Source organism: Chiloscyllium plagiosum, unplaced genomic scaffold (assembly GCF_037043375.1).
Source record: "Chiloscyllium plagiosum isolate Xiang-an unplaced genomic scaffold, Cpla_swu_hap1 HiC_scaffold_30, whole genome shotgun sequence".
NCBI lineage: Eukaryota > Metazoa > Chordata > Chondrichthyes > Orectolobiformes > Hemiscylliidae > Chiloscyllium > Chiloscyllium plagiosum.
Genome location: NW_028270168.1, coordinates 4733090 through 4745931, shown reverse-complemented (window position 1 = coordinate 4745931; position 12842 = coordinate 4733090). Strand labels below are relative to the sequence as shown.

Below are 12842 nucleotides of genomic sequence, written 5' to 3'. Positions count from 1 at the left end.
CGGGAGGTTGAACAGTTCATCCACTTTACTAACACCTCAAATTTATCTGGACCGTCTCAGACTCCTCCCTCCCCTTCCTAGACCTCTCCACTCCTCTTTCGATCATTTTATACAAGTTTGAAGAAAATAATTTAAGCGTTTAATGATGTTAAGCAATGCTTTTAAGTGGATACCCATTAGAGTTAGAATTACATTTTATTGTCCTGTGTACTCAAGTATAGGGATACAGGAGGATGGTGAAAAGTTTACAAAGTCACCATTCCTAGTGTCATGATAGGCCCAGACATATCCAGATACAAAGTAGAAAAATAAAGAAGTAAATTAAAAGTTTGACATGACAGTTCTTCTCGGTATAAAGTAAAACAAAGACAGGTTAGGCATTACAGTCCTTTAGCCATAGGTCTGCAGATGCTCCACGCTGGGTTTTCCCCTCGAGGGCCTGATCTCCTCCATGCTGCTTCCTCGCTGAGGTCACAATGACACTGATTGCTCAATTCCGCCTGGCTCACCAGCATCCTCATCACCGAGCACCCAAGTCCTGCTCAGGGCTAACCCAGCTGCTGCCACATCCTGACACCATCGCTTCCACAACTGAACTCTCTCCAGAAAACAAGTGAAAAAAGAAACAAACTGAAAAACTAAAATGAGGGGGAAAAAAACACAACAGAAGGAGAAACTATGCTACACAGCAGCCACAAAATCATCTGGAAAAAGCCAGGGAAAGGAAGTCTGGGTTCATATTGATATATTAATCAGCAATTGCATTGTCAGTATCAATAGCAAGATTCTGACTCCACAGAAATTGTCTACCATCTACAAGGCACAAGTCAGGAGTGTGATTGAATACTCCCCCCACTTGCCTGGATGGGTGCAGCTCAAACAACACTCCGAAACCTCGACACAATCCAGGATAAAGCAGCCTGTTTGATTGGCTCCTATCCACCACCTTCACCATTCAACTCCCTCTATAACTGACACATGATAATAACAGTGTGGAAGATCTACACCGAGTGCTGTAATAACTCAGCAAGGCGCCGTAGACAGAACTTTCCAAAACCCATGACCACGTACATCTAGAAGGACAAGATGCGTGGGAACACCACCCCCTGCAAGTTCCCCTCCAAGCCACTCACCATCCTGACTTGGAAATATATCACCAATCTTTCACTGTTGTGGGGTCAAATTGCTGGAAATCACTTCCTCTCAGCACTGTCAGGTATACCTACACACCAAAGACTACAGAGATTCTCAAAGACAGCTCACCATCACCTTCCACAAGATTATTAGGGATGGCAATAGACGTTGGCCCAACCAGAGATAACTGCATCCTGGGAAAGAATAATCAGAGAAATCCTGAGGAATAAAACTGAAAATTGAAAATCTCCCAAAGTACATATTTTTAAAATAAAAGCAAAGTACTACAGATTTAGAGTAAAAACATGTGTTGAGAGAAAAACAGAGCTAACATTTTAGGTCTAAAGGAGTGTCATAGTGGACTTAAAACATTAACTCTGTTTCTCCCTCCATAGATGCTGCCAGACCTGCTGAGTTTCTCCAGCACTTTCTGTTTTTACTCTTTATTAGCCACTGATAATCCATCAATTTAGTTAATTATGTCTTCCTAACAATGCTTAGTCCATCTGAGATACTTAATGAGAGTAAGGAAATGCAAGGTTTCACTTCTCAGTTAATTATCTTTCCATCTATTGATAATTGCTTTATTTGATTCAGCTTAATTAAATATGTAAGCAATATTTTAATCACAGAATTGACTTAATCATATTGACTGTGGTGAAAAATGCTTCAGGTGCAGTGATGTTAGTAAGTGAATGGGCCACAGAATAAGCAGGTTTCTGTCTGTAAAAGAAAGACCCTGAGCTTCCAATTGCCTGCCCCTTTAACACACTGCTGTGTTCCCTGGCCAACATCTCTGCCTCAGGCTTGCTGCAGTGCTCCAGTAAAGCCTCAACACAGGCTGAAACAGCAGCACCTCATTCTCCACTTGTTAACTCTGCAGCCTTCTGGAATCAATTTTGAGTGTAACAATTTCAGATCATGGACCTCTCCTTCCATGTCTTTTACCCACATTCCAAATCCTGTCATGACATCAACACAGCCAATCTATTCACCCACTCATAGCTCCCATTATCACCTAATGAGCTTCTCTTCTTCCCTGGCTTACTATCAACAATCCCTTTGTTTATCTACCCTTTTTTTCCTCTTTATCTGAGCTCCCTGCATGCCTATCCAGTCACTCCTTCCCCTTACCAAAAGAGAAAATGCTGGAAAATCTCAGCAGGTCTGGCAGCATCTGTAAGGAAAGAAAAGAGCTGATGTTTCGAGTCTAACTGACCCTTTGTCAAAGCTGTGACAAAGGGTCAGTTAGACTCGAAACGTCAGCTCTTTGCTCTCCTTACAGATGCTGCCAGACCTGTTGAGATTTTCCAGCATTTTCTCTTTTGTTTTCAGATTCCAGCAGCCGCAGTAATTTGCTTGTATTTCACTCCTTCCTTTCTCTGGCTTCCTTTTCCCCACTCCATCATCAGCATAAATAAAGCCTTTTTCCTAGCTATCATCAATTCTGAGGAAGAATGACTGGACGTGAAACATTAATGGTGTTTTCTCTTCACAGATGCTGCCACTTCTTGCTGAGTTTCTCCAGCAATTCCTGTTTTTTCTTGCTTAAGCAAGTTCTTTTAATCACATACATTCAAACAGTGATTTCATGACAAAAGTTAGAGTGGTACCAAAGTGCCGAGAACATGGAAGCCTGCACTGTTGCAAATAAATGGACTAATTATCTCCCTTTCTCTTTGTCAGAAGATGGACATTATGTAGATTTTGCAGAACACTCACCCGTGTTGGTCTTTATTCTCCTCACACTCAACTTCATTCCACCCAATCAACATATTCTGCTATTGCTTTCTTCTTCACGTCTTTATCTAGTTTCTCCTTACAATAAGAACATAAGAACGAGGAGCAGGGGTAGCCATCTGGCCCCTCAAGCCTGCCCCGCCATTCAATAAGATCAGGGCTGATCACTTCATGGCCTCAGCTCCACTTACCCATCCGCTCACCGTAATCCTTAATTCCTTTCTTGTTCAAAAATAAATCTATCTTAGCTTTAAAAACATTTACTGAAGTAGCATCAACTATTTCCCTGGGCAGGGAATTCCAATCCTCTGGGTGAAGAAGTTCCTTCTCAGTTTAGTCCTAAATCTGCTCCCCCTAATTTTGAGGCTATACCCTCTTGTCCTAGTTTCACCAGCCAGTGGAAACATCCTCTCTACTTCTACCTTATCTATTCCCTTCATAATTGTCTATGTTTCTTTAAGATACCCCTCATTCTTCTGAATTCCAATGAATATAATCCCAGTTGACCCAGTCTCTCCTCATATGCCAGCCCCCTCAACTCCAGTGAACCTCCGCTGCACCCCCACCAGTGCCAGTACATCCTTTCTCAAGTAAGGAGACCCAAACTGCACACAGTACTCCAGGTGTGGCCTCACCAGCACCTTTACAGCTGTAACATAACCTCCCTGCTTTTAAATTCCATCCCTCTGGCAATGAAGAACAAAATTCCATTTGCCTTCCTAATTACCTGCTGCACCTGCAGACCAACCTACATTCATCAATCAATTTGTCTCAATTACTCTCTGAGGTAACATGCTTGACATTAAATTCCTTGGTGGAGATATTAGGATGATCTTATATTTATGACCCCCTAACTGTAATTGCTTTGGTTTGTCAATCTGAGTGGGGTAAATGCTATCGTGTGATTTTTATGAATAGATCAAGAGCCTGAATCCACACAATCGGTTTATGGAAAGGGAGACCAGAGAGACTGTAAAATGCATGGGAAGTTTCTCACTGTTTCCAAATAGAGAGAGAAACAATAACTTGGAAAGGATTGCAGGGGCAGTAGGCAGTGAGGAAGGCAATAGGGATGTTGGCCTTCACAACAAGAGGATTTGAGTTCAGGAGCAGGGATGTCTTGCTGCAATTATACAGGGCCGTGGTGAGACTGTACCTGGAGTATTATGCACAGTTTTGGTCTCCTTATCTGGGGAAGCACACTCCAGCTATGGAAGAAGCCCAACGAAGGTTTTCTAAACTGATTCCTGGGATGATGGGACTGACATATGAAAAGACACTGGATCAGGTAGGAGAATAGACATCACTGAGGACTGCATATGCTGGAAAAGCACAGCAGGTCAGGCAACATCCGAGGAGCAGGAAAATCGACGATTCGGGCAAAAGCCCTTCATCAGGAATAGAGGCAGGGAACCTTCAGGGTTGAGAGATATTTTCTAAGAAGAATTCCTACTCTCAACAAACAGTATTTCAACACCATCTCAAACATCAAAAACTGTAAGTACAACAAACTTTTATACACCCACCTCCATAACCAGCACTCCTCAAATATTCCAGAAGATTCCCCCGGCCTCTGGAACTGCTCGGATGCCATTAGCCATGTGGCTGATACAGCTACCATGCCCATGGTGATTGATGACATCACTTCCACATCATGGCCGCTTCCACAGCCACTTCTGCCCCTCACGATTCCTCATGCACCACACGTGACATCACTTCCGCCCCCCACGTCATCGCTGACATCATACATTCAGTGACTTCCACCCCCCTCTACTGCCGTGTTCACCGCCACTTCCGTCCCCACCACCACTCACCTGCATTCTGCCAACACACCCCCCACAGATCCCACTGTTACCATCCCCACCCCCCAGAACCCTGAGGGGAACACCACCCCTACTCATGACTCTACCCCCATTCCCCCCCACCACCACACCCACTCCAGTTACAGGGTCCGCCCCACTCCCAGCTCCACACTCACACTGGGTCCCAGCTCCCAGCCCTGCCGAGTTTTCACCATCCCTCCAGACCTCCTCCTCACTGAGGACAAACGATCAGTCCTCAGCAAAGGCCTTACCTTTATCCCCCTCTGTCCACGCATCAATTAATTTAATACACGCCGTGACGTCGAACACTTCTTCCACCGCCTCCGCCTCCGAGCTTACTTTCACAATCAGGACTCCCGCCCACCTTCCGAGGACCCCTTCGCCCACCTCCAACACACTGCATCCACCTGGACACCCCGCGCTGGCCTATTACCTGCCCTCGACCTCTTCATTTCCAACTGCCGCCGGGACATTAACCGCCTCAACCTGTCTACCTCCCTCCCCCACTCCAACCTCTCACCCTCACAACGCGCAGCCCTCCAATCCCTCTGCTCCAATCCCGACCTCACCATCAAGCCAGCAGATAAAGGGGGTGCAGTGGTAGTCTGGCGCACTGACCTCTACATCGCTGAAGCCAGACGCCAACGCGAAGACACCTCCTCCTACCAGCCCCTCCACCATGACCCCACCCCTCCCATCACCAAACCATCATCTCCCAGACCATACAGAACCTCATTACCTCAGGAGATCTCATACCCACAGCTTCCAACCTCATAGTCCGGGAACTCCGCACTGCCCGGTTCTACCTCCTTCCCAAGATCCACAAGCCTGACCACCCCGGCTGACCCATTGTCTCAGCTTGCTCCTGCCCCACTGAACTCATCTCCACCTATCTCAATACTGTCCTCTCCCCCCTAGTCCAGGAACTCCCCCACATACATTCGAGACACCACCCACGCCCTCCATCTCCTCCAAGACTTCTGTTTCCCTGGCCGCCAACACCACATCTTCACCATGGATATCCAATCCCTCTACACCTCCATCCGTCATGACCAGGGCCTCCAAGCCCTCCGTTTCTTCCTCTCCCAACGTCCCCAACAGTACCCTTCCACCGACACTCTCATTCGTTTGGCCGAACTGGTCCTCACCCTTAACAATTTCTCCTTTGAATCCTCCCACTTCCTCCAGACCAAAGGGGTAGCCATGGGCACCCATATGGGCCCCAACTATGCCTGTCTCTTTGTCGGCTACGTAGAACAGTCCATCTTCTGTAGTTGCACCAGCACCACTCCCCACCTCTTCCTCCGCTACATTGATGACTGCATCGGTGCCACCTCATGCTCCCACGAGGAGGTTGAGCAGTTCATCAACTTCACCAACACATTCCACCCCAACCTTAAATTCACCTGGACCATCTCTGACATCTCCCTCCCCTTCCTGGACCTCTCTATCTCCATTAATGATGACGGACTTAACACTGACATTTTTTACAAGCCCACTGACTCCCACAGCTACCTGGATTACACCTCTTCCCACGCTACATCCTGCAAAATTTCCATCCCGTATTCCCAATTCCTCCGCCTCCGCTGTATCTGCTCCCACAAGGACCAGTGCCACCACAGAACACACCAGATGGCCTCCTTCTTTAGACACCACAATTTCCTTTCCCACATGGTTAAAGATGCCCTCCAACCCATCTCGTCCACATCCCACACCTCCACCTCAGACCCCACCCCTCCAACCGTAACAAGGACAGAAGCCCCTGTCCTTTCCACCCTACCAACCTTCGCATTAACTGCATCATCCACCGACATTTCTGCCTTTCCAAACGGACCCCACCACCAGGGATATATTTCCCTCCCCACCCCTTTCTGCTTTCCACAAAAACCATTCCCTCCGTGACTACCTGGTCGGGTCCACTCCCCCCAATAACCCACCCTCCCATCCTGGCACCTTCCCCTGCCACCGCAGGAATTGCAAAACCTGCGCCCACACCGCCTCCCTCACCTCCATCCAAGGCCCCAAAGGAGCCTTCCACATCCATCAAAGTTTTACCTGCACATCCGCCAATATCATTTATTGTATCCGTTGCTCCCGATGCGGTCTCCTCTACATTGGGGAGACTGGACGCCTCCTTGCAGAGTGCTTCAGGAAACCTCTCTGGGACACCTGCATCAATCAACCACTCCGCCCCGTGGCCCAACATTTCAACTCCCCCTCCCACTCTGCCGAGGACATGCAGGTCCTGGGCCTCCTCCACCGTCGCTCCCTCACCACCAGACGCCTGGAGGAAGAACGCCTCATCATCCGCCTTGGAACACTTCAACCCCAGGGCATCAATGTGGACTTCACAAGTTTCCTCATTTCCCCTTCCCCCACCTTACCCCAGTTCCAACCATGGGGTGTACAAAACTAGGGGTCACAGTCTAAGGATACAAGGTGGGCCATTTAGGACTGAGATAAGGAGAAATGTCTTCACCCAGAGGGTGGGACCCTATAGAAATCTCTGCCACAGAAAGTGGATGAGGTCTAAACATTGTATGCTTTCAAGAAGGAATTAGATATAGTTTTTAGGGCTAAAGGGATCAAAGGATGTGGGGCAGGAAGCAGGAGCAGGGGATTGAGTTGAATGATTTGCCATGATCACGCTGAATGGCAGAGCAGACACTAAAGGCTGGATGCCCTACACTTACTCAAATTGTCTATATTTCTATCAATAATGATCGTTATGACACAATAACTACCCATGTTCAATAATTATTTCTAAACTTAAAGTTATTTGTTCAGAGGATTGTTAACAATATTTCAAGCTATGTACTTTTGTTGAGGATATGTTATTGAATCAGTATATTCTCTTGAAACACTCCTCACAAACTCCAAAACATTTTTATACAAGAAAATAGGTAGAGTGAGCCTATCAAGCATAAAATGACGATAAAATGGGATCTCTGCAGTTGACATGAAAAGTCTGTTCATCATAAGCAGAAACTTCTAATTAGTCAGCAGTTAATTGAACAGAAGCATGAATGTGGGATACAAGTGACCAGTCACAGAAGGATAACATTTCCAGAAACCTTGACATTGACATGTGCCTAATCAATGTGAAGTTTCGACAGCCTTTCCTGGGGTTTAGGTATTGACCTGTCCAGTGAGCATTCCACTGTCACTCACGTCCCACCCTTCAGCTTTGCCATCTTATGGACACAGGGTCGTCAATTCTATCAACATTCAGGATTCTGCATTTTCATAGCACCGGCTGAAAGCAATCAGCTGCCTCATCGTTCCATGTAAATTAGTCTCCTATAGAATCAATGTTCCCGCTCGAATGCACAAAGCATTTGCTGTACACACTTTGTGCATTGTCACCTTCACTGGCTAGCCTGGCCTTTAGAGGCTGCTCAGAGGCTAAGTTAAACATTTTGAAATGATTTCTTGTGAAGTCATAAAGATAACATTATTGCTTTCTGGGCTGTCTAATGCAGACCTGTCACTGAATTACCTCCCACTTCCCTTAACATATAATTATCTTCCCACTTTGCCAAGGATATGTAAGACCTGGGCCTCCTCCACTGCCAAATCTTCCAACACCTGGAGGAAGAATGTCTCATCTTCCGCCTTGGGACCCTCCAACCACACGGCATCAATGTCAATTTCACCAGTTTCCTCATCTCCCCTCCCCCCACCTCATCCCAGGTCCAACCCCCTAACTCAGCACCACCCTCTTAAACTGTCCTATCTGTCCGTCTTCCTTCCCACCTAACGACACCACCCTCCATTCCGACCTATTCACCATTACCCCCACCTGCATTCACCTATCACCTTCCCAGCTACCTCTCTCCAGCCCCATCCCCTCTTATTTATCTCTCAGCCCCTTTCCCTATCCCCACCCAACCCCCACATTCCTGATGAAGGGGCTTATGCCTGAAACGTCGACTCTCCTGCTCCTCGGATGCTACCTGATCTACTGTGCTTTTCCAGTGCTACACTTTTCAACACTTAACATACAATTGGGAGGGATAGAGCTCCTAGAGTGTTGGGCTTCTCTGATCAGCAGCTTCCTTCTTAAACAGACTCAGCAAGTCACGGACAGAATGATAATGAGATCCAAAACTGAAAATTGGATAGGCCATTTACTAATGGCTATAGACTGGCTGTGGAGACAGTCTGACAGTTACTCCCCTCCTGCACAAAGACCTGGACAAGGACAGGAAAAATGCTACAAGAGGAGTGGAGGGGCTTTTATGAGTGTATTCTATCAAGAGTCAAAACTGTCAGGGCAGGAAAAGGAAGATTTTAAAAAGTCCACATTTTATCAGAGTCTGGATACTGAGATTGACTGTAAAAGTAATTTTAATTCAATTGTATTTTGTTGCAATTGAGTCACTTGTGAACACGCCAAAGTAACAAATTTACATGATGCGCAACAAAAGCTGTACAAAGCTTTTTTTTGGAAAGAAAGTCCACTAAAAGTGTCTCTATTCTATGACACGTTAAGAAATAATGCAGAGTTTAGAGCAAGCGAAAACGTAACCTGATGTAATTTGCGCCAGAAACAATGAGAAAATAACAATCAGATAGCCGATCCAGATCATGTTAGGAAGGTGAAAAAACATTTAAATAAAGCACAGTCGAACTTTCAAAAAAAAAAATTAAATCCAGTTCCTTTTCGCTCCAAACACTTGCTGAAATTTGATTGGATTAGATTTTGAACCTGAAGCTTCTTGGTTATTCCAAACAAGCTGATTTTCATCGCTGAAGAAATCGGGAAACACGTTTCAGTCCTCTGGACAGTCACAGTTCTGTCATCGCAGGGTAGATTGAAAATGGCCAGCACTGCTGATGGTTTGACCTTATATTTTCTTACAATGCAAGCCTTTCTCTGAAGGCAATGGGTGTCGCAGAGTACCAGTGTTGTCTCGATGTGTTTGAAGATTTTGTTCAGGTGCTAATTGACAGCGTCCACCTAACCAGAAACTGCAAGCACAGGGGCAGCAGAAACCCTCAAGCAGCATCTTTCAGTCAGGATGCTCGATGGCTGAGGTCACCAATATGGACAGACCACTATCATCCTTGGGATTGATGTGACGCAGCTTCCCACCTGGGAGCAATTCCTCTAAATGACAATATTTCAGGCAGCCAGTACATCATTATCTTTTCAGATATTCATCCTATAAAACTGTTGCCCTGTTCACAAATACCCAGAGACTTAAACTTCATAGCGTCACACTCTCCTATACCATGTCATGTACATTGGGCTCCTTCTTGGTAATCCTTACTTTAACACTGGTACTAAACAGACTGTATTTACAGTATAAGTACATGCTACTCAGTGACTAAACTAGGCCATCTTTGCTGGCCTTACACCAGTGTATAAAATTTATCTTTTCAAAAAGCATTTCCTCAGGTGTTGGGCCTACAAAATTGTACAAATCTCAGAGTAAAATATTTCTGGAAATATGGTAAATCAAATATAATTGCACAGTGAAATGTTAATTAAGAAGGAAAAGAATTAGCATGGTCCAATGCAACATTGTTAAATAAGCATAGCAGATCAGTCGTCTTCCTACACAGTGTGTTTGACAGCAACACACCAAATCACTGGCTGGAAACCACAGGCAATGGCTGTGCTCTGGATTCTGCTGACAGACCCTGTCAAGTCCATGGAATACCCAGTCTCTGGAGCCCAACACTGCTGAACAACATCAGTACATCTCTGCCATAACTCACTGAACACACCCACCCCCACCCTGGAACCGTTTTGCTGAGTTCTGCCTTTAACAATAAAAGAAAAATTAATTGCGGCAAAGAAAGCGGAGGCCGTTAACCCCAAAACTATTTGGGTGTTCTGTTAATTGGACATGTGTGATGGTAGCTCTCATATTTGATGTGTTCCTCCAGTGTTTAGGCTGCGATTACATTACAGCACAGGCTCCAGGCTCAGCAGCCTTGGAACACAGTTGATCAGAAAAGTGGTTTGTCATTGGCTAAGGAGTGTTCCAATTGCCAGAGAGTTTCTACAGGTTTTCCCCAGGCTGGTACTGGGGTTCTGTTGCTGTGAAGTAATCCTCAAGGAAGGACTGTAAGTATTCAAAGGTCGGCCTTTCTTCTGGGTCTTTCTTCCAACATTGGATCATCAGGTCATGAAGAGAACCCGGACAGGCGTTCGGACATGGCATTCGATATCCTCGCTCCACCTGCTCCAAAACTTCGCGATTGTTCATTCCTAACAGACACAAGGAGATGATAAGGTTACATCTGCTCTCTGGTGGCTCACTCACAAAGAAAGCTGATGGAATTCTGGCTTTTATATCCAGAGGACGAGAGTACATAGATACAGACGTTATGCTCCAGTTATCCAATACCCTGAACTGTGAGCAGATCCTGGCACCACACCTTGGGAAGGATAGATTGGCCTTGGATGGAGTACAATGTTGGCTTGCATGAATGATACCTGGGCTTCAGGATTTAAATTATGGGGACAGAGGATACAATTGGCCTCCTTTCTCTGGAATTTCGAAGGTTAAAGCATGATCTGATCGAAATCTTCAAGATGTTAACAGAAAAGACAGAGTGGATAAAGATAAACTGTTTCCACTGGTTGGTCTTTCTAGAACCAGGGTCTGAGAATTAAGGCCAGACCATTCATGAGACATGCCAGGAAGCACTTCTACACACAAAGGGTGGGAAATGTTTGGGACTCTCTTCCACAAATAGCAAATTTTAAATCTGAGGTTGATAATTTTTTTGTTAAATAAACATATTATGGGAGATGGGTCACAGATAAGAGTTAAGCCATAGATCATGATGAATAGTGGAACAGGTCTGAGGGGCTGAATGGCCTACTCCTGTTCCTGTGTTCTTATGTTCCTCTCTATCGGTGGGTAACATTTTTGCTTTGCTCAGAAGGTTCTGGATTCAAGCCCAACTCCCAGGATTTGAGCACAAAAATCCAGCTGGTATTCCAGTTTAATACACAGGGAGCTCTGCAATGCTGTAAGTGCTGTGCTTTTGCTTGAGACTTTAAACAGGGCTCTGTTTACCCTCTCACATTGATTCAAAAGACCCCAATACAGTATTTCAAACAAAACTGGGTGCCATCTCTCAGGACCCAGGCAATGTTTATTCCTCGATTAACTTCACAAAAACAAGTCACTGGTCACTATCACATTGCACGAGTGAGGCTTGCTGAAATTTCTACATTAAATAGCGACTACACTTCATAAGTGCTTCATTGGTTGTGAAGTGCTTTGGGCCATTCTGTGAAAGGCACTACATAAATGCCTGTTTTTCTTTATTCCATGATTAAGAATCAGAATCAACACACATTACTCTTCTTCCTCACTGTTCAATCGAGAAACCAATGGTTAAAGGTTTCTCTTAACACAGTGTGTGCGCTGTGCACACTCCCAAAGAAAAGTTTTGAAATAGGGTCAGGTATCTACTTGTAATTAATGACTTGAAAGGATTTATTTCATTTTTAATTCTTAGTTCGTTATTGTGGACCTCAGTCTCGAACAATGGATGTATAAATGCAATAAGCACCATGGAATAAAGGGAACATAGGGTTGGTTTACCAACTCTTAAATAGTGAGTTCCTGATCTGAATTGTGCCATTTTCACATGGTGAGAGAAAGAATGGTTATTTCAAAGCATCTCAGTTGTGCAGCTCCTGGCAGAGACTGGTGTGAAAACTCTTCCTTTCAAACACCAGCTTCTCCAGTTGATCCACAGAACTGTGATCCTTAAATTCTGGAGAGCCAATCTCAAGAATCTTTCTTGCAATCTCTCGAAATCCTTCACATCTCGCTGAAAATCCCATGCCGAGAACAAATGTTCCCAGTTGAAGGGTGAAAGTGTTTCACAAAGTTTGATCAGAGCTTTCTTGCTTTTGTGTTCGGTGCCTCTATTTGTAGAGCCCATGATCATGAAGAACACCTTTTTGATCACTCTGCCAATGTGCATTGGGGCCCATCAGTAATTTGTACACATACAGAGGAACCTCGATTATCCGAAGGATACAGGCAGGGAGTGTTTCTTTCAATTAATCGAATGCTGGATAATCGAATGCCAGGTAACATAGTTAGTCAAGTATCAGGACCTTGAGACCTTGTTCGGATAATCCAAAATTCTGTTCATCGAATGCCG

At 45.2% G+C, this 12842-nt stretch overlaps 1 protein-coding gene across 13 annotated transcripts in view; it reads right to left on the bottom strand.

Moving 5' to 3' along the window:
- Window positions 1-9029: 9029 nt before the first annotated feature.
- The window catches only part of LOC122563474 (proto-oncogene tyrosine-protein kinase Yrk-like), a 346505-nt gene continuing 342692 nt past the window's right edge, over window positions 9030-12842 (bottom strand). For all 13 annotated transcript variants that reach the window (XM_087976674.1, XM_043717232.2, XM_087976677.1 and 10 more), the window contains one exon: window positions 9030-10920. In XM_087976674.1, the coding sequence (XP_087832800.1) occupies window positions 10712-10920 (209 nt within the window). In that variant the 3' untranslated portion in view covers window positions 9030-10711. The remainder of the gene's footprint in view (window positions 10921-12842) is intronic.